Source organism: Eptatretus burgeri, chromosome 13, assembly GCF_056783735.1.
Source record: "Eptatretus burgeri isolate ZD-2024b chromosome 13, Ebu_testis_v1, whole genome shotgun sequence".
Taxonomy (NCBI): domain Eukaryota; kingdom Metazoa; phylum Chordata; class Myxini; order Myxiniformes; family Myxinidae; genus Eptatretus; species Eptatretus burgeri.
Window position 1 is genome coordinate 16,521,846 of NC_140973.1, and position 25,164 is coordinate 16,547,009.

General features: G+C 43.8%; 1 protein-coding gene across 4 annotated transcripts; it reads left to right on the forward strand.

Moving 5' to 3' along the window:
• Nucleotides 1-591: 591 nt before the first annotated feature.
• SARS2 (seryl-tRNA synthetase 2, mitochondrial) lies at nucleotides 592-24,932 on the forward strand. 4 transcript variants are annotated; one of them, XR_015050570.1, is made up of 16 exons: nucleotides 592-899; nucleotides 2,166-2,261; nucleotides 5,967-5,996; nucleotides 6,096-6,236; nucleotides 15,294-15,348; nucleotides 15,660-15,723; nucleotides 16,850-16,955; nucleotides 17,084-17,131; nucleotides 18,656-18,764; nucleotides 18,874-18,919; nucleotides 19,078-19,165; nucleotides 19,288-19,400; nucleotides 20,141-20,234; nucleotides 20,422-20,525; nucleotides 22,992-23,057; nucleotides 23,197-24,932. XR_015050570.1 is itself a non-coding variant. In XM_085851309.1 (16 exons), exons 1-16 carry the CDS (start codon nucleotides 630-632, stop codon nucleotides 23,326-23,328), a joined length of 1,551 nt encoding a protein of 516 aa, XP_085707435.1. In that variant the 5' UTR covers nucleotides 593-629; the 3' UTR covers nucleotides 23,329-24,932. The 4 variants fall into 4 exon arrangements, 3 of the variants coding, with proteins under 3 accessions (XP_085707436.1, XP_085707437.1, XP_085707435.1); XM_085851309.1 differs by having other exon boundaries at nucleotides 593-899; nucleotides 20,433-20,525; XM_085851310.1 differs by lacking the exon at nucleotides 5,967-5,996 and having other exon boundaries at nucleotides 20,433-20,525.
• Nucleotides 24,933-25,164: the final 232 nt, after the last annotated feature.

The following is a 25,164-nucleotide window of genomic DNA, read 5'->3' on the forward strand; positions in this document are numbered from 1 at the left end:
GGGCCGAATGTCCTCCTTGTGTAACTTTGTGACCCCGATGACCATGAGCCCTTAGTCCCCCACCCCCCTGAGCCATGGACCGGGGGTCAAACCCCAAGAAATCGTTCCGTATTCCATGCGTCCCCCTCATGTTGATTGCTCGTCATGTACAGTTTAATTTTGTAGTTTTTCAACACGTGCTGGGAAGAGTACTTCTTGGTCTTTGGTATAACTCGGTCGACGATCGAACCCTTGACTTCGAGACAGAGCAGACACGCGAACCATGACGTCACCGCGTCTGCTTACCTCATAGATCTCATGAAAACGTTGAGTCTGTTTCCTTCTGATCACAAACACCCCTCGCTCGTTTCTTGCTTTTTTTTTTTATAACCCTTCTTGTTAATAGGTTCTTATTTCAAATAATTTTCTTTTAAAATGAAAATTGTTAAAAGGGCGGTGTATAAGCGTCGCGCTGTTTCCCGTTTGGACGTCCGATTATTTTTTGAATTTTGAGTTTATTTTTTGCACGGAGAGATTTAATGTTGTAATTTTCGCGATAAAAACGAAAATATATCACGAGGAGGGTTGAGAAGAAATACAATTTCACCGCCAACAGATCATTGCTTTCGTTCCGGTCACATGTCGCCAACATGGCGGCGCCCATCGTGCCGAGGGTTTTCCCGCGACTTCAACGAGTTGGTCATTTAGCTTGTCGAGTTTGGTTCAGAAGAGGCCTGGATTCGCCAGGTGGCTTTATTCGATACCACGACGTTCAAAGCAGCTTGTACCAGCACGTCAAGGAAGGACATTCAGACCCGCCATGTTTACCGATGGATTACGTGTGTAATAACGTGGACCAGGTTTGCTTGAACGTCGACCAGCGCAAAGGCGAGCTGCGAAGTCAGGACGTGCGGATCATCGTAAGTGTTGTACTATTGATGAGTCGGCTTCAACGGGAATAGATTGCCCGACATAGCCGTTTGTGGAAAACTAGGTCTCGTCTTATGTTTATGTTGGGGGGGGGTTGATAGGGGTGGGGAGTTGGTAGGGAGGGGAGGAGGATGGGGGTAGGGAGGGGGAGGAGGATGGGGGTAGGGAGGGGGAGGAGGATGGGGGTAGGGAGGGGAGGAGGATGGGGGTAGGGAGGGGAGGAGGATGGGGGTTGGGAGGGGGAGGAGGATCGGGGTTGGGAGAAGGATGGGGTTGGGAGGAGGAGGGGTTGGGAGGGGAGGAGGATGGGGGTTGGGAGGAGGATGGGGTTGGGAGGAGGAGGGGGTAGGTTTCTGAGAAAGACTCAAATGAGATTTGTTTCCTGCATGGCCCGTGAGCGTCAGCTGCGGCTGTATGGACATGTGGCTTCCTGATGCTGATCCTGTTCACCAGATTCTCTCAGCGAGGGAGTCTCGTGAGTGAAGGAGGCCAATGAGACAACCACATGCCTCGTGGTTGCAGCAGGTTGATCAGCATTTCGATGAGATGGGGATGGGCCAGGTGTCTGCCTTGGGGATGGCCAGACGGAGGCCCCTGGAACACCATCAGAAAGTGGACACAGCGACGCGCTGCTCTGGTGCATGCTCCCGTACCTGACCTGAGTCACCTAACCTGACCTGAGGAGGAGTGGGGGTCATTCTGCCACCCCCGAGAGGTCGAATGGACCATTTGACAAGGAACTTTGACACGTAGAAGGGGTGGGGGGGGGAGAGTTTTGCCGATTTATGATTGCACTCTGTCAAAATATTTATTAATTTAACGAGTTTATCGTAATTTCTTGGGGTGGGAGGGTTGTGTAGGGGTAGGGAGGAGAACAGTTGGGCAGGTACAGGGACATCACCAGGGTGTTTTATTTTGGGGGGGAAGAGGAGGGAGTGGGGAGGATGACCAAACACAAACGGCAAGTTCACGTCTTGATGAGACCCTCTCGCAGACGTCACGATCACTACGCATGTATTTACTCACCTGTTGAAACTAAAGCTACCTACCAGTTCTGCCAATATCCACTTACCCCTCTATCCCCAATACTTATCGGTACTTATCTAACTGAAATTTAAACATAGCTACTGTTTCTCCTGCCAGATACCTTTTCAATGAACATTGAAATAAACATTGGCCATTGTGACCTTTGGCCAATCTTCATCGGAATACAGAATTCCTTCGATAAATGAAGAATTTGTTTTTGTCCCTTGAAGGTCACAACGTGGAAAAGTCTTCAAAAAGTGAAAGCAGAAGTGAAGGTACTGGAGGATAAGAAAACTCACATTGGGCAGCAAGTGAAATCATTAGTGGTAAGTCAAAATCATCGTTTCAACTTCACTTGAATATGTGAACTTTTTGAGTTGAACTGTGACTGTATTGTTGATATGAAAATCATTACAGGGATCAAAGACACATATACATAGGAAGGGGACATTTTGTTAATCTTGCTGTATATTTTTTCTACTTTGCCGAAACCGCTCGATGACCCGTCGACATATTAAATACTTCTTTCCTCCTCCCTCACAATTCTTTCCTACCGTCCCTATTCTCCTTCTATCGTTATTTTGTTAAATTTCATTTTCTCGCTATAACCCACCCACTTCCCATGGATATCTTGTGTTTGTAAAGCTTATTATAACCACTCACTGATATTGATGATCGGTACCTTCCGGATGACGGAGAAAGCTGAAATTTCATGTGCCGACTGACATTGAAGCCGCCACATCGGGAAAAATCACAGAAGCGTTGGAAAGCGTCCGTAGATGAAAATATGAGTAAATAAAAATAATGAAAAAATGAATGCAGGTGAGTGACCCGAGACAATGGGGAAACGCGGTTCGTATGCTTACACGATGTATAAGCACACCCCACGAGTACAGATATAAAGCTCATTCCAACCACTCACTGACTGACTGATATTAACGTTCGGTACCTTCCGGGTGACTTAGCTGAAATTTTGCGTGCCGACAGACATTGAAGCCATTACACCGGGAAAAATCACAGAACCGTTGGAAAGCATCCATAAATGAAAATATAAATAACTGAAAAAAAAACAGATGCAGGTGAGCGACTTGAGACAATGGGGAAACACAGTTCATATTTGCTAGTCATCAATAAAGCTGAGCGAGTCAGTTCCAGAAACAGCAATGCAAGCCCAAGTTGTGACACTACCTCTACCATGCTTCACAGATATGCCTGGTGTTGTTGGCTTGGTGGTTAGGGTGGCTGGCTTGGGATCTTAGGGTCCTGAGTTCAAGTCCCGTTGGCTGCTGAATTAACACCAGGTAGGGTTGACTCAGCCTGTCATCCTTCCGAGGTCGGCAAAGCGAGTACCAGCTTCCTGGTAACGGGCACTGCATCAGCGGCACAGCTGCGCCCCAGAAAATGATGCAGCCCAGCAGCGACAGGCTGTATCCAAATATATAAAACTAAAAGAACGAGCAAGTTCCCTTTGCCTGCGCCTGCACGTACGAGATTCTAAACCGGTTAGGGATGCAGGCGGCAAAAATGCAAATGGAATCTTGTATCATCGAGACGACAAGCTGGGATCAACGATTCACAATTATTGCCACGTCTGATACAATTTAAATGCTCTAATGGTGGTGAGGTGCTCCATTTGAAACTGTTTGTTCAATATATGTGGCTTTTTGATGCCTAAGGTACGTAACAATATATTGTATTGATGTCAAAGCCAGTGACAAATTGCAAATTGAGAGTAGGACATGGAGAAAATGATTCATAATCTGGTCAAAGGGCAAAGTCGCAGTGAATTCAACAAGGCCTTATCAGGACAAACGGACATATCATCAAGTCTCTGACAGGACAAGAGACTTGTCAGGACAAAGGGCAAAGTCCGCTGCACTGCAGCGTGAGATGACCATTTGTTTGTTTTTAGATTCTCGTCAGAGAATCTCCAAGTTTTACTCACGTTGTTGTTCTTGTTCTTCTTCTTGTGGACTTTTTAGATCCTCGTGGAGGATCTCTAAGTCTTACTCACGTTGTTGTTCTTCATCTTCTTCTTGTGGACTTTTTTGTTTCACAGCCGACAGTTTTCATTGAAACTTCCTGAAACTTGGCATATATATGTAAAAATACCCTGCGCAGACAGTAACCATCTCCGATTTCGAAAATTCCTCCGAGAAAAAAAAGTTATGACGTCAAAATATCTCCGCTAATGGAAATCGCCGAAAAAATTATCTCCGAAACTAGGCAAGCTTTTAAAATTCTGTTTGCGGGAATCGAACAGGGCATTAGCAGAGATGAATTACCGCACATATGATGCATCACTATGACGTCATATCAATTTTTATGACGTCATTCCTATTTTTTGACTTTTTGTTTCACAACCCAGAGTTTTCATCGGATCTTTGTGAAACTTGCCATGTATATGCAGAAAGCCCACGCGCAGGCAGTAACCATCTCCGATTTTGGAAATTCTTCCTAGAAAAAAAAATTGATGTCATAATATCGCCGCTAATGGAAATCGCCTATACCATTATCTCCGAAACTAGGCAAGCTGTTTGAATTTTGTTTGCGGGAATCAAGCCGGGCATTAGCACAGATAATTAATTTATCGCAAACCTGATACACCACAATGACGTCATATTTGTTTTTATGGCGTCATCATTAAGAGGACGAGGATCTTCGCTCATTTGAGCTTGTTTGTTCCACAGCCTACAATTTTCATCAAAACTTCCTGAAACTTGGCATATAAATGTAAAAATACCCTGCGCAGACAGTTACCATCTCCGATTATGAAAATTCATCCTAGAAAAAAAGTTATGACGTCATAATGTCTCCGCCAATGGAAATCGCCCAAAAAATTATCTCTGAACTAGGAAAGCTTTTTGAATTCTGTTTGCGGGAATAGAACGGGGCATTAGCAGAGATAATTTAACGCACAAAAATACATCATTATGACGTCATATCCGTTTTTATGACGTCATTCCTAATTTTCACATTTTTTGTTTCACAGTCCAGAGTTTTCATCAGATCTTCGTGAAAAGTGGCATGTATATGCATAAAGTCCACGCGCAGGCAGTAACCATCTCCAATTTAGAAAATTCTTCCTAGAAAAAAAGTTATGACATGATAATATCACCGCTGATGGAAATCGCCTATACCGTTATCTCCGAAACTAGGGAAGCTTTTTGAATTCTGTTTGCGGGAATCAAACGTGGCATTTGCACAGATGATTTGACACAAACCTGATACATCACAATGACGTCATATTCGTTTTATAACGTCACTATTTTCTGAAATTTTTGGTTTCACAACCAAGAGTTTTCATCAGAACATCTTGAAACTTGACATGTTCATGCAGAAATCTCACACGCAGACAGTAACCATCTCAGATTGAGGAAATTCTTCCAAGAAAAAAGTTATGACGTCATAATATCGCAACGAAAATCGCATAAACAATTATCTCCGAAACAACGCAAGCTTTTTGAATACTTCAGATGGAATCAAATAGGGCATTATAGATAATTTACCGCACACCTGATACATAACTGATAACTATGACATCATCACTAAGAGGACGAGGATCTTAGCTCATTTGAGCTTGTTTAATCAATTGTGTGTGTGTGTGTGTGTGTGTGTGTGTGTGTGTGTGTGTGTGTGTGTGTGTGTGTGTGTGTGTGTGTGTGTGTGTGTGTGTGTGTGTGTGTGTCCAGTACATCACGTTTTCACCATTTAATATTTTGTCATCACATTTTTAACAGACCTTTAATATGAGAATATGGAGAAGACTAATTAATAATAAAGAAATTTTTTAAGCTTTAGCGATTGTTTTCATCAAGTTTAGTTTGAGTACGTCATGGGCTTTGCAGTTCGAGATGCTTTCTAATTGTATCTTTGGAAATTGTGTCGTTTTGAGATGCATTTATATTACACTGCTTCATAAAATATTTTAATATTTCTGTCTAATTGATTCGTTATCATGTGTATGGGGAAAATGTAAATTCTTACCTTTGGCTTTGCACTTGTTCCACTTTGGTTTCTCATTTTTGCAGCAAAGAATTGGCAAAGAGTCTTCCATCTCAGTAAGTGACATTGACATACCTCAGATATTTTATTTTTCCTGATGATTCCTGACAAGAATGCATCTTTCTCCGTCATGCACTTGTCACCTTCTCAAACAGAGTGCTGAGTTCAAGGAACTTCGGAATCGGGGAAGGGAAATCCGCTTGATGCTGGCGCAGTTGTATGAATCTGAGGTTGAACTCGAGGATGTTTTTTACTCCAAAGCTCTTCTTCTCCCCAACACCACACACCCCATGACGGTATGGTCACACCATACACATGGTGACCGTCTCGGCTTACACAAATCTTCCTCGGCGCATCTCACGCATGTTTATAGCAAAGTGTTATCACGAAAGCTGACTGAACCAGTTTAGACCAACAAAGCCTTTTAGACGGCAACAGAGCGTTTATACAACGATAAGCATCCAAACAAACTTGTTTCAAGCAAATTTATTACACAAGATTACTTGGTCTTGTTACCTGCAGTACTTTTTCCAGACATTATGGGTCAAGTGGGCTCACAAAATTATGCACAAATAAGGAGAGATAGAGTTACCACGGTGCTGTAAATATGAATATGAGGAGTGCGTTTAGAACCGGCGGAGCGAGGTGCTTATTGGCTGAACGCTGATCATGACACGCTGTTCTCATTGGCTGAGTGCGCAGCTCAGAGAAAAGATGAGATGAATACGTGTTGCTTGTTCTCGCATGGGACTTTTGAACCGCTTGAATTTTAATTATTTTATTTTGTTTAAAAATAAAAAAATTTGGCAGGGGGAGAGTGACAGAGATAGAGAATTAATTAATTAATTAATTATAACAAAGCAGCATTAATCAAGGTATGAATATGCGTGTATTAAGAACGTGAGTGCATTTATGAAGTACATACAATAAAATACGTTTTAAATCTTTAAAATACATATGTACATCTATAACATACATATGATTGGGACGTGAATCTATGCAGTACAATAAAACTGAGAAAGTATGTTGTTCCGCTGAATGAACATAAACCGACGTCATCAATGCATTGTCTGCACACCACACAAACCAGCACACAAACACCACCAAAACAAGTCCTGGTAAGGGTCTATAATCTATGATTGCACGTTCTAGTTCGTTTATTGGTTACTTTCTGAAAGCTCGCAACATTATTGTGCTCCAGTGAGCGATGAGTGAATTCGGGAGTAGATTTTCCATTGCACGTGATGTTTCAACTGAAACCTCCAAATGGACTGCCATCGTGGTGAGGCAAAAAGAAGATATCCTATTTTGTTTTAACTACAATGTCACACCCGTCACTTTGCTGACGGGAATACCAATGTTTTCGTAATTTCTTTTAAAATATGGTTGTTGGTAATGGGGAAAAATAAAATTAGGTGGTATATAGATACCGGCTTAGCTATACACTCAGGGAGCAAGCAAGTGGGGTTGGGGGGGGGGTGTGAATGAGATATTCATCACAGCCTTTTTACATGCTGAATTCCGAGTAGTTGACAACAACACATTAAGAGGAAGATCAAAATAATAAATAATTCTTGCTGCCCCCCCCCCCCTCTTGCCAGGAAACAAACTCCTCATCCTTGTGTGTGCAACACGTTATATACGTACATGTGTGTATGTGTGTTGCTATGCTGCGCTGTGTAGGGGGTACTATTATTGTTTGATTAGTGTATCCCCATCAAACAATTAGCGACAGACGGATAGACGCATGCAGGTATGACGAGACCGAGCTCCTTTACATATTTGATGATTTACTTGCATATGTGCATGGCTCACAAAGTGGGTACACTACTGTTACACAAAGGGCAAAAAAAAAGTTTAGGGAAACATGAAATGCAACCCATTATTGTAATCTGCATGTATTCAAATAGCTAAATCTAAATTTTTAGACCTGCAGCACGTCTGGTTTTTAGGTTACCACTGAATATATACAACACTAAATACACGTTCGAATTTAGAGCTTGGCGTCAGCGTTATGTACGGAATCAGATGAAAAAAACAACGTAAATATTATATTTTGGGAGAAGAAACATAATTTTTACTCTGCAGGAAAAATAAAAAAACAACACATTTTGAGAGCCCGATGTTATAAATTACAAAGAAAACACAGACGAGTTCAGTAGCAAAGAAAGCCACACTTGTAAGGGAAAAATAACGTTAAAATCGAATCTATTTCTTTCGAACTTTTGAAAATAATCACTTTAAACATGAAAAGAAAAACATAATTCTTACCTCTCAGATCCTCACGAAGCACCAAAAAAATTATAGCGTTGGTTAAAATGAAGAATTATCAGACAAGTGCGAGTCACCTCATTCGGCTCGGCGTCCTCACGCTGGATTCGTACGTTACGGCTCTCGCAAAGACACGGACACGAAGACAAACACTGCGCTCGACGGCGAATGGAAATGTGCTGAAACACTTCCAAGTGCCTATTATATCCATCAATCGGGGAAGTTTGCAAGACGACAAGATTTTCTAATGCTCGCGTTATTTGCGTCCGACGGGATGATGATTCGTACATAACGGGACTGACACGAAAATTCAAGACGGGGTTACTGGCAGTCCGAATTTTATTTTCTAATCACAATTTTGATCTATATTTTTCTGCCGTTAGACTCTGTCATATTTCCAAGAAATTAAGGGAGATTTGGAATAAAAATCATAAGAAACATCAACACTGGACTCATTATTTTTCTCGATGCAGTGGACACGAAGCGTTATGTACGAATCCATTATTTCATCATATAGGGTAGATGCCAGAAAACCCAAATAGGGAGACAGAACATCATCAAAACATAAAAGAGACACCAGAGTTCACATTCTGAGTCACCACACTCAAAACAACTGTCACATAAGAAACGTACAGTAAAATAAAAATTTTACCAATCAAACTGTAACATTTCTAAGGTTACAATACCCATATTCTGTTGCTTTAATTCATCTTTAATAAAACAGGGAAATGGAGAGTACGATATTGCCGGTTTCTGCAGGTTCCCCAAGATGTCCACTTTCATTTCAGACCATTGATGGTTTGTCTAAATACCTCATAATAGTTTTATGTGGAATTCTCACAAACATACCACAACATACCCACGTTGTGAGCCATGCACATATCGTCAACACCACCACCCAATTTTCCCGAAACAACCGAGTTTCCACCCTGCACTAAATCGGCCATTTTGCTCCTTCATCACAATTAAAATACATAATTTGGTAACGTGATGAACCTTGAGAATATGATGGAAACGTATCTTTGAGCAACCATGGCCTAGAAGTTGGTCCAACTCATCTAGGTGGGCTGGGTGGGAAGCGTAAATGTCCAAGTCAGTAAAATACACACCCTCCATCACAGGAGACCTCTTTGGCCTTTTTAAACTCTCATGTGTAGTATAAATGAGCCTCTCGACGATTGCTGTCCTCATTGGCCTTTAACAAGAGCAATGTACATTTCGTTCGAGACTCTATGCAGATTGGTGATGGACCTTTAAAAAAATAAATAAATCCTTTTTCAGATTTATTTCCATTTGTTTTGTCATGTACACAGTAAACCCTCTAATATTGCGGGGGTTAGGTTCCCGGAAAATGCCGTGATAGTTAAAACCACAATCATGGAAATCAAGAGCCAGTTGGTTTCCGATCGTGGAAACAAGGGCCGATCATGGGAAGAGCGGAGTTCGGTTCCTGGACTTCGAGGAAGATCGATGGCAGCCAGAAATATGCATATTACCTTTGAAATAAACATATTATCTATTATATATATATATTTATATAATGCTTGTTAACATTGAAATAAACCTGTAAATAAAATAAGTATGGTATACATTAAACAAAATCATGAGTTTTACCTTTTAAATTTGTTTCAAAACAACGAGGCGGGTGATTGTAAACATATTACGTACTCGTTCTTGCTGGACTCTGCCGTAAATAGAAAACACAACACTGAGCTCGGAGATGATGATGATGATGATAATGCTGCCTTTGGGGGAGGGTGGAGGTTAAAAAGATGTGGATGGAGAATTTGCGATGCCTGTTGGATCATAGGGAGCACGACCTAAGTCGCCTGCTGCATTGCCACGTAGAAGAAGGGTAAAACGATCCTTGGCCACCTTGATCCAAAGCAGATCGTCCCTGCTTGGACAGAAATGTACGAGATGGCATTCTCTTCCAAGATAATCCCATCACTTCGGCATTAAAAACCTGCTCCAACATAAATCCCTTCGCCTTGGTTCGTTCCATGAGCCATGTTGAACTGGAGCCTTCAGTCCCGGGTCCCTCATGAAAACATTAGTAAATCCACAATGTTTTCTCCACTCGAAGGCATTTTTTTTTCTTCTGTTTGATCCTCGATCCAAACATGAAACGCTTTTTCCATCCTTTCAATATGATGATCATAGGATTGGAATGAGCCTTTTGTGCTTTGCGGAGTGGGAACACTTGCACGGATATTTAACTCACGTTTACACACAGTTGATTCATTGATCCAGTAATGGCGGCCCACAGAAACCGCACTTTCACTTCTTGCCGACATATCTAACAACTCGATTTCTTCGCACAATGTCATAACCTTTCTTTGCTTTTTGGCACTATTAATTTTGTCCATCGTTTTATGTTAGGGCGCCATTATTATTATTAACTGTTGTGTGTATTAGATCTGGTATTACAGGATCTTCGTGCGTCATTTCCTGTTCGATGATGATTCATTGTTAAATTTAGTTTAGTTCCTGTATGCTGGTCTGATTGCTACAATTAACGGTGTGCGTGAAACAATAAAAGGCTCGTAATGAGAGGTAATCGTACATGCGGACTCATCTTCGCTCAAAAACCACGATTGGCTGAAATGAAATGCTACGATAACTAAATCTGAACACAATAGGTTGCCCACGATTGATAGAAACCCGTGCTATTTGAGGGTCTACTGTATATTTTAATATATTTATATCCATGACACTTTTGCGCAAAATTATGCTTTTATGACAAGATCGGTGGCTGAAATATCACCCCACTCCTTTCAACAGCACTTACAACGGGTGATTATATACAGCAAGTCGTCGGTTTGCGTCGTGGAAGCATTCCTCAAAACTGCAATGTTATTCGAAACAATGTTATTCAGATCCGATTTCCCCACATACATCGTGTTATAATGGAGGGATGCGTTACCAGGGGGGACGTTTTTCGTCACCCCAACTTTACTTAACCTTCACTTCAGTACATATTGGAAACAAGAAATAAACAAATCAATACAGAACACAACTGAAACAATGCAAGTACACAAAATGATGTTAATTAATGGTGCGGATTGAGAGTGTGGGCCTACAGGGAGGGAGAGGCAGGCACTATCGTGTTTCGGTGGAACGTCTGAGCCGGCTAAGCAATGTGCTGGTACTCGTTCACACCCTGCATCAAAATGAGGGCTTGAACGGTCACCGTGCCTGACGTGGGTTGCTTTCTGTGTGGCCACTCATCGTCCCGAACCCAACCTGTCTTTTAACCGATGATTAATAACTAAAGCCGTTTGCGATCAGGGCAACTGGAATTGTTCAGAGAACGAGTGACTTTGTGTGTGTGTGTATTTGATACATAAAAGGGGAGGGAGAACAAAGGACATGAAAGCATTTATTGCACAGTTTATTAACAAAGATACGCACCCCTGGTATCTGACGAACAGAAGTACGCTCCACTTGACCATTTTGAACGACGTCATCAAACGAGCGCAACTTAAATCAACTATTGTCCCACAATGTGTTAACGACGTTCTATGAAAACGACGCAAACAGACTCGACGTAAATCGGCGACTTACTCTACATATATATATATATATATATATATATATATATATATATATATATATATATATATATATATATATATATATATATATTGTTAGGGATTCGCGCCCGCCGGCGTGCTGACGGCCATGTAACTCGAATCGCGGCACGTCGCCCACCGGACGGACAATCCAGTCGTGACCCTCTCGGACTAACGCCGGGAACCAGTCACGGGTGGACCTTTCGGTCTCACCGCGATCGAGCCAATCGGCCCCCGCGTGGGATAGGGTTGCTCGCCAAATTCGACCTACCTGAGTACCCACACGGAGGGTAGACCGGGCGATCGCACCTCGCCGCAGGTCGACTTCGGACACGGGCCACTTAAGCGACCCGTTCCGTACTATCGGGATAACCGAGCGGTGTTATCGTCGGCCTCGACGGTTCGATTAATTATCGGGCGTATTCAGCCCACTACCAACCCTTTACGTGAAGCAAGATGAGGATTCAATGAGAGAAATGACGAAGCGAAGCGGGAAAGCAGTTCAACATGAAGCACATTTATTCGCGATGAACGGAAAGCACACATATACAATTCCACCAAAAGCACATAGAAAAGAAGAGAAACACAATGCAATTTTACACAAAAAGCAAATTTAAAAGCGAAGACACAATGCAGAGCTAATACCGACTACCGAGCACACGGCAACACTTATACAATTCTACTTCACAGACGGCGCCGACAACACATACCCAAAACCAAGGAAAAGAACACCCTCAAGGATGAGGCGGGCCTGAGGCCGAGACCGGGTCGGGCCTACCCGTCTGGTGATGAGACGCGGAGCGGCGATGGTGCCTCAACTCCGCGGGCCTCGCGGACAGTGTCTGGTAGGGGGTGGGAAAGGGGCCCCCTTGGTCGCACTATCTCAGCGCGGGGGGAAACAGGAGGGGGTTGCTGATGCTCGGGGAAAGGAGGATTTTTACTCTCTCTCGAGTCCCGCGACGAGCGTCTCCACCTCGACCAGGTCGCGCCCGCGGCCTCCCTGGTGTGCAGCTCCCGGCACGACGCGAGCACCCCCTCGTCTGCCTTCGCCGCCTCTCCACAGCTCCGTCCTCTTCGCTCCGACTCCAACGCACACGACGACGACGACGACCAACTCAACTCCTAATTCACTTGACTGAAGAACGCGGTCGCTTATATAAGCCCCGTGGCTTCGCTCTCTCATCTTTGACCCCCTGCCTTCGACCTTTCACCTCGCTCCCCATTGGCCCGAGAAAAAGTGGGCGTGAATGCTTTTTGATCCATGAATTTGCATATAGCGACCGCCCTCCAACGCCCTGGAGGCGGGGCCAAATCGCCCCTCGCTCACCGATTGGACGGAACAAAAGTGGGCGTGAGCCGTTTTTGATCCGTTTTTGGAGCGGAAAATCCGTGGTTTTGTACACGCTGTTCGGCGCGCGCCCTGCACGAGTCCAATACCGGTACCCACAAGCGGCGCAAGAACGGTGGCGATGCGACGGTTGCGAGGTGTGACGGGAAAGGTCGTGGCTGTTGTGGTGAAGCGGCGTTGTGGTGGGTGGTTGATGTTGTGACGACTGTTGAGACGTGGTTGGCGGTGGTAACAATGGCAGTTGGTCCAAAATAAAGATAGTAAAAGAAAAACGGCTATCCTGAAGAGTCGCAGCACGCATAAATGACATGTATTCCCACTAGACAACGGGTTTGGGCCTAACTACACATATACTTACCGAGATATCTCACCTAAGGGACCTGAATGGTGGTTTGCGAATTTGGTAACCACAACAATATATATTGTTACGGCTGTGGAAATTCGCAAACCATCATTCAGGTCCCGTAGGTGAGATATCTCTTAAGTACATGTGTAGTTAGCCCCAAACCCGTTGTTTAGAGGGAATAAATGTGATTCATTTGGGCTGCGACGCTTTGAGTCAGTCGTTCTTCTTTTTCTATCTTTTATTTCAAACAAAAACCAACAAGGGGCTCGGTGGCTTTTCGCGCCATTCTTCTCCGCGCTTGGTGCAAGGGAGGAGAAGCGAGGGGAGGGCAGCTGGCGCCCGATTGGTGGATGCACGGTGTGACGTGGCCAGGGAGGAGGAACGCCCCTCTTCGAGACCTTTCTCGAAGCACCTCGAAGGAGGGTGGAGCAAAGAACGGGGCGGAGCAACAGGGCGGAGCTCCGGGATATAAAAGTCAGAGATGGGCGAAGCAGTTTTATGGATGCTCTTGCTCGGTGGATATTCTTGCTTCGTGGTTACTCTCACTCTCGTCTTCCGGCTCGCTCGTCCTGGTGGCCGCTGGCCTGGTCTTTTGTGGGGCAGTTGCAAGACCCCGCTGGCGGGAAGGAGCGTCCGCCATTCCCCTCTCCCGACTTTGGGCATCCACGTCCGCCCCCTCTATCCGCGCTGGGATAGCGCCGAACACTCGTTCCGTGGCGTCAAGTGGCCAACATGTGCAGGCGCGAGGCACGCAGGAGAGGACTCGCCTACCACGCCAGGGCACGGAGTCGCGGCCAGGCGGGACCACGTCGACGGACGTAGGAGAAGGACTAGACGGCCCAAAAGGGAAGTCACCATTTCTTTTCGGGGTTTTTTTGTATGGAACTTGTGGCGCCGTGTCTTGTGAAGTAAAACTGTTAAGTGTTGCCATGTGTCGGTCTTAGTCGGTTGTAGCTCTGCGTCGTCGTTGCTTTATTGTTTTTCTTCTTGCATTTGCTTTATGTGCATTCTGATCCTGTTTGGCTGTATATGTGTGCTCTCCGTGTGTCGTGTGAATAAAACGCTTGTGTGAACTTGTTCCCTGTTTCGCTGCGTCCTTCCCTTTGTTGAATCTCCATCTTGCTTCACGTAAAGGGTTCGTAGTGGGCTTAATACGCCCGATAAGTAATCGGAACCGTCGAGGCCGACGATAACACCGCTCGGTTATCCCGATAGTACGGAACGGACCGCTTAAGCGGCCCGTGTCCGGAGTCGACCTGCGACGAGGTGCGATCGCCCGGTTTACCATCCGCGTGGGTACTTCGGTAGGTCGAGTTTGGCGAACAACCCTATCCCACGCGGGTGGCCGATAGGCACGATCGTGGTGAGGCCGAAAGGCCCACCCGTGACTAGCTCCCGGCGTTAGTCCGAGAGGGTCACGACAGAATTGTCCGTCCGGTGGGCGACGTGCCGCGATTCGAGTCACGTGGCCGTTCGCACGCCAACGGGCCCGAATTCGCAACAATATATATATATATATATATATATATATATATATATATATATATATATATATATATATATATATATATATATATATATATATATATATATATATCCCAGCGGGATCCGCTATCCCAGCGCGGATCGAAGTATTATTTAAAAAAAAAATTTCAACACGCCCACCCTAATATTTTTGGCTTTCCAAGTATAAGCACAAGCGTTTTTTTGAGGAGGTGTCGGGGGTGGTGGGGGTTGCTGCTTTCTTGTCTTGTTCTGATATCAGAGTATGAATGTAAATCATCGGTGTGAGTATCGCTGTTTTGTATTCCAGCCAGTCGGTGAAGGATGTCAAGCTCGTGTGGTCGAGTTGGTTGGAGAAAAACCAGGTGAGTATAGTATTGTGAACCACTCGTGCACATATTCTGGTGGGGTTGGAGGGGGGGTGGTGAGGGTGGGTTGTGGGGGTTTCGTGTTTGCAATTTTGCCTTTTGTTCTTGTACCGAAAACTGTCGTTTTGTGTTGTCAGCACGGTGCATTTTTCTTTCAATGACATTCTCATTAAACTAGAATTCAAAATGGACTTTTGCGCAACGAGGAAAATTGAAAGCTTGTTTTGCTACATTTCAATGAAATGTCCAAAACGGTCTAATTAAATGAAGTATCTTCTGGGAATAATCGGATCAGTCTTCTGCTGCAGAGTTCGATTTCCAGCCCAAAGGACACTTGGAGATTGGGGAGAAACTTGGCATCATTCGACAAAAGTGAGTTCACCTTTCAACCTTGCTCTACAGGATCCGATTTCCTTCCGTGGGATTCCAGATTTTTGGCGGATAAATCGTATTGTAATTGCTTACATCAACAGCAATATTGTGATCGATAGTGGGGGGAAGCTTTTTCATAACAAACATACTTGGTATGCCTAGATACACAGGATTACATCGGCACTGTTTCTGACTGCGTTGATTAACACAGTCAGCATGATGACATTAATCCTGAACTGGAACTCACCAAGTGGTGAACAATGATAGACTTATTTATTTTGGAAGAAGATAACTTGTTGGATAAAACCAATCAAGTTGGATAAAATAAAGGTGTTGCGAAGGTTTGGCTTCCAGATGGGTGGAAGAGCTTGCAGTATTGTCCAATACATCCACAAGCATGCCCGTGGTTGGATCGGGAAATGAACAAAGCACTGTGCTAACTTGAATTAAAGGAATTGGTGAAGGACCTGTCCATAAGGACGGGTTAATTCCCTCAGAATCGCAGATGGGATAACTTGTAATACCCACGCCCCAGCAGGAGCAATCGTATGTCATACAGTGACGTGTGTTGGATACAGGAGAGTTATCAGAATGTCGGGCCATACCATGGACCGTGTGCTGACATAGGATAGTTCATTTTTGGCTGCAATCAGGACTTCACATTTAGGCTAATATTGTCTTGTTTGTGTGTGCCGTTTGAGGGTGGTTTTGTGTGCTGTAGAGAAGTTATTTCATTTAAGGGTATCACGTGATCTGTGCTTCCTGTCTGAATCGGAAAGGGTCAAGCAAGGAAAGGTGAAGGGACTCCCGAGATGGCAATTAGTGTGAGGTCAACTGGCGCACGCGGTAAAGTTCGCGTCTTTATCATCCCACCCTCTCCCTCCGGCGTCAGCGTGTGCCCGAGGATGTGACGTCACGCCAGTGCAATCAATGTTGTACTGCCGAAGCATTTTTTTTTGGCAGCTGTTGTACTGGGTAGTTTGCCATTGCCTTCCCAGTTTCTCCTGTAAAGACAAAAAAAAAAAACATGACTATCGTCATAACCATGTTTATCTTGAGAAGACAGCAAAGTTCACCCTGTCATCACACCCTTTCCTCCTCACTACTCTTCCTTGTCCCCAACTAGACGCCTGTCACACGTGTCTGGTCACCGCTCGTACTACCTCAGTGGTGCCGCTTCGGAGCTAGAACACGCCCTCGTTCATTTCGCGATGGTCAAATTGAAGAAGCGCGTGAGGTTTTGCAATTCTTTGGGACAACATCACTCATCATTACAAATGCTCTCAGTATTCCATACAATTTCAAAGCTGCAGTTTTTGTTTCTGCTTGTAATGAACTTCCACGTGTCTCCGTACTGCAGGGTTTCATTGCGATGTCTGTCCCCGATATGATTAAAGCTGCTGTCTTTGTGAGTACTGTTCACATACAATGTTACACTTCTTGAATTTGTGCAATTTTGCGAAAGATGGGCATATACAATCCATTGTATTGTGCGCAACATGTTTTTTGTCATGTGCGACAACGTTGGTCAGAGTATGCTGCCCGACATGTCATGTAAACGAAGTCTTGTACGGTATTGTGGAGGAATCGATCATGTTCCATCTACTTCGGACTTGAGAGCTTACCTGTCGTTAAACCGATGGATAAAGGGCATCTTTACTCATGCGAGCTGGTATGACTTGATTTGTGGCTTGTCTTGAGAAGACGAGACACAACACGACCAAACTATGAAGGGCAGAGCCAAGTTTATTGAATGTTCATGTGTCTTTGTCCAGTTTTCCAAAATATCCAGGCTGTGCAATGTGGAACAGAAGTTGTACACAAGATAGATTGGTTTTACACATTACGAGCGAGGTACCCGTGCTACGCATGGGTGGGAGCCCAGAAGCAAACGGACAATGTGGAAACGGCGAATACCAAACCAGGAACCAATAAATTCCACATTCCTGTGCCACCTTCAGTCGAACATCAGGCAAAGACAGCCAGTTCGTGAAGGACTTGGGCAAAAACCTTTCTGCAGCTGACCCCACCAGAAGGTGGGTACATGATGTTTCTATTATGCATTTTAAGCCGTACAGAGTCGATGGCAAATCCACGAATGTGAGAGAAAAATTGCAGCATCTGACGGGTGGAAACCGAGACCCTCAAGTGTATTGAGATATTACCGAACCAGCGAATAGTTGCGCATGCGCTAAATAGCAAAACTGCGAATGCCGAACCCGTGAATGAGTTTCCATGTGGAGAGAGAGCAGCTCCGTACGGGTGGAAAAATCGAAATCGTTATTGTGTTGAGAAATTTCTGAAACTTCCCACCCACCTTAGAACACCCGCTGGGACCCCAAAATGTTCCACAGAAAGTATGGCGGAGGTAGCCCCAAAACTGAGGGAGTCGTTCGGGGATGGACAGACACTCTTGCTTTATTAGTATAGATGTTGGATTGTGTATGCCCACGTTTAGAGCTGGTGGACGGATTCGGACAAAACTTGGTGGACAGGTTGGGTGTGTCGCAAGGACGAATCGATTCGATTTTGGTGAAGATCCAAATCCGGGTCTGGATATGATAATTATTTATTTTTTCGATATGATTCTTCACCATTGAGAGATGGAGCCAAAAAATGATATGTTACTGTATAGCATGATATTTCAAAAACTTATTTGGCCCGATATGATCTCGTGGATCAGGCATTACGTGGCGGAGGTACGCGCTCTACCGAGTGCCCTTCCTGTTTGTAAATGTATTTGTATATTGGTGACATATAATGGAAACAATTATTTCACTGCACAGCCTTCAAAATGCCATACCTGGACCTTCTTTAACCTGCATGCATGATGCCCTACACCACAGTATATCTGTTATTACCACATAATCTCCATGGCTGTTCTACCACCGTTACTTGTGTCGGTGTTTTCCTGAATTTGGTTTTGTTGCAGGAAGGCTGTGGGATTCGTCCTAATGTCAGGTCTTCACTGCTCTACAAGGTGGACCCAGACAGGTGCAAAGACATGAATCTGGCTGGGACCTCGGAGGTCGGAATTGCTGGTGAGATGAACGGGTTCGAGCTTGAGCTCGTGGTTGATGAACCAATTTTGGATTGTTGTTTTAAATATTTTTGATTCCACTTACCCTTCCCTTCCTTCATTCCTAACAGGATACTTCATGGATCATGCTGTAAAATTGAAAGACCTTCCTATCAAGTAACATCTTTACATTATTCTTTCTGTTGTTGCTTATTATATGTGAAACTAGTTCAACTATCTTGGTGATGAATGTTTACAGGTCAAACTTTCACCGACTAATAATCTCATTTGGACTATTTCAAGCCGATTCTCTATCAAGTCCTTTACTCCCACAGGGTAGTGTGCTGCAGCACGTGCTATCGGGCCGAGACGGACAATTTGAACGAGCCCTGGGGTCTATACAGAGTTCACCATTTTTCCAAGGCAGGCTATTGTCTTTTTTGTCGCACCCATTGCCGGTTACGGTTTTCATTCCAACCACGTTGTTTGGTTTTTCTGGTGTTCGATTGAATGTCGATTTCCACATTTGTCTTTCGCTTGTTCAGGTGGAAATGTTTGGAGTAACTGCAGCGGAAGATGGCACAGAAAGTGAAAAACTTTTGCAAGAATTTGTCTCGATCCAAAAGGAGATGTACTCCGAACTTGGGCTTCATTTCCGGTGGGGGAAGTTGGAGCTCACCTTGTATTAAAGTGTTGTCCCGGTTTCGAAGCAAAATTAGATCCACAATTCCGTCATGAAGGATTATGGGAACCAGACGATTAGACCGAGTTACCGTTCAACCCCGAGGCAGCGATGCGTAAAATAAAAATTGCTACATGGTGCGTATTAGTTGATTTTGTAACCGAGATTTCTTTCTCTCGTATATTCAATAATACGTACCTGCCCATGTACAGGGATGCTTTGAGTGCCAGGTGCACCAGTTTGAAAGTCAACATTTCTAATTGCCATCCTCTCCAATTCCTATCCTGCCAGAAAGATTTTTGTAAAGAGATGAAGGAAGTTTGGAGGAGAGGAGCAAGAAGGGAAGGAAAATGTTTGTTGTTTTCGGGTGGTGGGTGGATGTCGCAACGAAACATGCCACCATTTGTATACTTGGTTAAGATAGTAAGTATATTCTTGCATAAGAAGAGGGTTTCTCAATAAGCTTTTTGCATCAGGTAGCTTCATCTGTGTTCAGTGGTAACGTTGTTCAGATAGAGTGCCTGGGATTGATCGATAATCTGTACAAGTTAGTTGGACGGAAATCGATATTCATCAATTCTTCTCATGACATGTTCCTGGTGGGAAGAGTCTGACGTGACTCTTAAATTAATAGGGTCCTTTTAAAATAATTAATAATTTTATTCAAAATGCACGTAGCCAAACATTTAATAACCCATGCTTCTTTTTCATGCCAGGGTAATGGAAATGCCGACAGCAGACCTTGGCCTCCCAGCATTCCAGAAGTTTGATGCGGAAGCGTGGATGGCTGGCAGGCAAAACTATGGAGAGGTGTGTCCAAAAATAGGATATGTACTTGGGTTGTGCTGGGAATGTTCGACTAAGTTGGGATGCCCCCCTCCAACTTGGTCTTCCCCCCCTTTCCCCTCTCCCATTGCTGCTGTTTATTGTGGGTAATAATGTTCGTTGAGCCTCAGCATACATAAACTGTGCGAGTGATGCGCGTTTCCTGCATGAGTGCTTGTTCAGATCTCGAGTGCTTCCAACTGCACAGACTATCAGAGCAGACGTCTCCACATAATGTATGAGGATGCACACAGCATCCTTCGCCATGTTCATACGGTACGTTCCAAATCTCACACACTCTTAGAGATGTCAAATTGCTTCCTTGAAGAGCATCTTGTAAGCAGAGATTATTCGAGCTTTTCAAGTACCTGCACACGACGCTTGCTGGTTTACGTTTTCCCAATCCGTATGGCGATCCGAAAAAAAGTGCTGAAAAACGAACAGGGTCGATCAATGATAGAGGTCAAATTGGGTCAATTATTTGCTTTCGATCTCATTAATAATTAATTTGGAGGGAAATTGCGGTGATTACTCGAGAACATTCATGATGAAAGAAGTGCACTGGGTGGTTTGAGTACAAAGAAGCAGAGACTCGACATTGTGTTATTGCTCGTAGCCGTTATTTTTTACTTATTTAATAAATCAATTTGAAAAGGAAGAAATGACTCTTGCCTGGAAGAATAATGAGCTTAGTGGTTGTTGGTTTAATTGCAAAATGTTGCATGAGCTACTTGCCATATGTCTGAGTTTAGTGAGGAACGGGCACCGCAACAGGACTCGGGCCGCATGTGGCTGGCTCTGGGAGTGCTCTGATCTCTCACTCTGAATGATGTACCGTTTAACCTCACCACCTCTTCCTCTTTGCCTGCACAGTTAACGTGTTTTCTTGCAGTGGTTGAGAGCCAGTGAGCATTTTGGACACAGTGTTCAAGCACTGGGGAGGTGACGAGAACAAGCCGATTAGATTTTGGAGGTCCGGATGCAGATCCCACCTATCAGTGGGATACACAACGTAAACTGTTCAGTGTTCAGGCTGGCGGAAACGTGCGCACACCCGACTACCGTTCTAATTGACAAATAAAATAAAATAAACCAATGTCACCCGCAGGGTGACCCGTATCTTGCCAAAAGGTGACCACGTGTGACTTCTTTAAGGTCACACTGAGGTGAACAGAGCTGCTATCCACCAGGAGCGACTCCTTGAGGAATATCTGCCTACGAGAGATTCCGATGAGAATCGTTCTACAGAGTAACCATGAAAAATATGCTTTTGCTTCATAACGTCACCAAATGACGTCATAATGTCTCAAGCTTGACATATCTAGAAAGCACTCATCGAGGTGTTCAATTTGAGGTACTACACGATATGGTTCCTAAAACTTGAAAATTTGACCTTGGGGTCAAATATGTTTGACCTCAGGCGCTAACCTTGAAGGTCAAGGCCAATCGCCACCAAAAATTAATCAGCTGAGCGCCAGACCATGAACTATATTCCCATGAAGTTTGAAGACGATCCGATCAAAATTACTCAAAAAATAAGGGTTTTGTCGACTCCCCTGATTTGCGACAAAGTGACCTTGACCTTTGACCTTGACCTTCAAAATTTTGTGCACTGAAAGGGACCTCTATAGGCCTCTGATATGCGAAGTTTCAAAAATTTCCAATGATAACTGTGCTCTGCAGAATTTTTTATATGTGATAACAGACAAAAAAAAAAAAAACATACAAGCTGACTAACATATCTTGCAAAAACTTCGTTTTGGAAAGATAATAATGGTTTCCAACCCTGTCCTTGAGACTTGGATCATTTACAATTGTGAGCTGCATGTTCTCTCCTCGATGGTTTTACTTCTGCAGTTTTCACAATTTGATGATCTCCACACACTTTTTTTTCGGGCTTGCAAGATGGTTCAGAGGTGGCATCGTCTGCATTGGATTTCTGAATAGGGTTACTAGAAACTTGCTCTAATGCTCTGCTGACAGGTTGTTGCATCACAGAGTCTGTCGTATTTTCCAAGGGGACATTAAGTTGGTTGACTGTGGTTAGAAGTTGTTTGTAGACCTTAAAAAAAACTCCATTTGATTTTTTTTTTTTTTGAAAAGACTAGCCCATTGCATCTCAATACTGTCCTGTGACTAAATTGCAAATTCCTCCCTGAGAGGAAGATTGCCTTGGCTGCATCCTGCGATTAGGTAGTGACTTGATCAGGGTAGATTATTATCAGCTATGGAAAGGTTCACTACTTGTATTGGGTTCCCTGATGCCCCATGGAGATATGACGTTTTTGACGAATACCACTACAATGCAACTCCTTCCTTTTCCCCCCAACAATATATCTGATGAAGGCAGCCTTTTCTCCCTGTTTCTCTTGACTGTTACAATCATTGAGGTACCATGAACACAGTCGCCATCATTGTTTGATGAGTATGGTGCCCATCTCCTCCGGGTATAAGTGAAGCAGTAATATGCAATTTCGCCAATGCACCATCACACAATGGTCTGCTCTTTTTGAAAGGCATTGTCACATCTTAAACATAGCTAAAGGTGAGGTAGGAGAGCTTGCCTTACATCTATTTTTAAAGGCCCTTCGAATCCACAGTGCAATGCACCACCTGTGCAGCATCAGCGCATTTGGAGTCGGATCCTCTGTTGCGAATCGAACTCTGATGAGAAAACTTAAACACTACCTTTCGAGCCCCGATTCACTGCAGGTACGGGTTTACTTTTTCATTTTCTTTCAGGTTAATGGGACAGCTGTGGCTGTTCCACGCCTGCTGATCGCTATCTTGGAGAATAACCAGATGGAGGTAAATGTTTTGAAACCTTTTTAGATTTAAGAAATACGAAAAGGTTGCACACATTTATGACGACTTTTTTTCTAGTTTAATACAATTCATTATGATTTTGATTATTTATTAAAACGTCATGAATTATGTGCATTTGCAGAACGGCAATGTGCGGATCCCAAAGGTGCTCCAGCATTACCTGGACCGTGACGTCATTGTCAAGCCTTCTTGCTCTCCCCAACAGTATATTGGACCAAACCAATATAAAAGGAACAAGCTCACAGAATTTTGACTTGCCTAATTTGAGTCTCGTGTACTTTGGGTATTTTGATTTTTACCCTCTTGTGTGTGAAATGGTTTGTAACATAGAGCACGCTACACAACTGTCATATAAGTTTTTTATTAAAAAAAGAAAAAGAAAATGCCCTGGTGGATGCACACACCTGTTTTGTTTACATCTGTTTTGTAAAGGTGCTTTTAGCCTCACCCAAATGGTGTGTGTCCTTGTTTGGGATCTCCATAACTTGGGTTTCAGATGTTGGAACAGAGTCCTTCCAGGTCTCAAAGTATCCACCTTTGTTTCGGTGAAGGATATCGATACATGAACCAAGGTGTGAAGTTTTGTTCCGAGGGCTCTTTTGCGGATCGTCACGGACGTCGGACAGCCTCCAACTGTAGTTCGTTTGTGGTAATGTTCCCAGGGATGGTGTTTAAGATCTTTGTGAGGTTCTTCTTTATCATTCCCGTTGCTCCAATTATCACCGGTACAACTTTGGCATTCTTCAGCTTCCAGGATCTTTTCACTTCAGTCTTGAGGTCTTGATGTTTTGTCATTTTCTGATTTCTGTGTTATTTAGACCAAAATCCCTGGGTGCTGAAACCTCAACTAGCAATGCCTTCTTTTCCTTTTTTGTGCCTGAGTACTATGTCCGGTCGCAGTGCTCTGTTTTCTATGTTCACGCTGGATGGGATTATCAGGTCGTATTGTGAGTATTATGTCCTTGTTTTCAATGATTGCTTTTGGTTTGTGTGTGTGTGTGTGTCATGGTTAATGTTTCCCCTGGTATATCAAAGGGGTCACTGAAGCAAATACCAAAGCAAGGCTTAGCCTTGTTAAATAACCCTCCTCCTTGGCTTTAACGAATTCTTCTTTCATCTGCTCTACTCATTCATGGTTGCCCTTCATAGCCAGAGGGCTCTTCAAATGACATGCAAACAAGGGTATGTGAATGTGTTTATAGTCTAGCAACAAACTGCTTAGACAACCATACCCTGAGATAGCAAGCAGAGTAACCTGGTGTTTGTGTAATATGGCGACTCTTTTATTTCCGAGTGAGAATTAAAGGGATATTTTGCTGAAAAATTGTCGGTACCATGATAGTGATAAATTCCTATCCTTTGAATTTTGAGAAATCAAATATCACGCACATTAATAAATGATTTTGATCATGCAAGGTAGATATTCCCCCAAATAACTTCAAATTCGCCGCCGTTTGGGCAACTCCGTCAGTCGCCATCCTTGAGTTTATCAACAAATCAGTGTGCACTATGTCACACGTGCTTGACCTCAGGCATTTCCTGATCCAGATGCATGTAAAGCAATACCTGTAAACCTTGATCTCTCCATCCACATGGCTCATGAAATTCAACCCTATTCCTTTGAACCGGAATATTCTGACTCAGAATTGATTGTCGGTTGCGAGGAAAGTTCAAACGGTGACTATGATAAACAGTGCCAGAGACCGTCCACGATCCAAGGAATCACCTCGAAGCTAGAGTCGGCAAGCCGCGGACTGGTGCTTGTGTGGCCTGTGTCGGCCATTACCGACTACTTTGGAATGTCAGTGTTGCGAGTCATCACGTGTGATAGACAAGAAGAATGAAATAGGTTTACCTGAATGGTGTATTATAAGAACAGAACGTTTTTCCAGTGTTTGTTTGGATCATGATGTCATCCACCTCACGACGCCTTGAAGAAGGGTCCTCTTCAAAATCCAGTGCCAAATCGGTAAGGGTGTCATAAGTCCCAGGACACGGTTATAACTGGGGGCACATCAAAGCTAAGGTTGTAGAACAACCTTGTTGATGAACTTAAACAACACATTCAGGAAGTATCTAGCACCGCAAC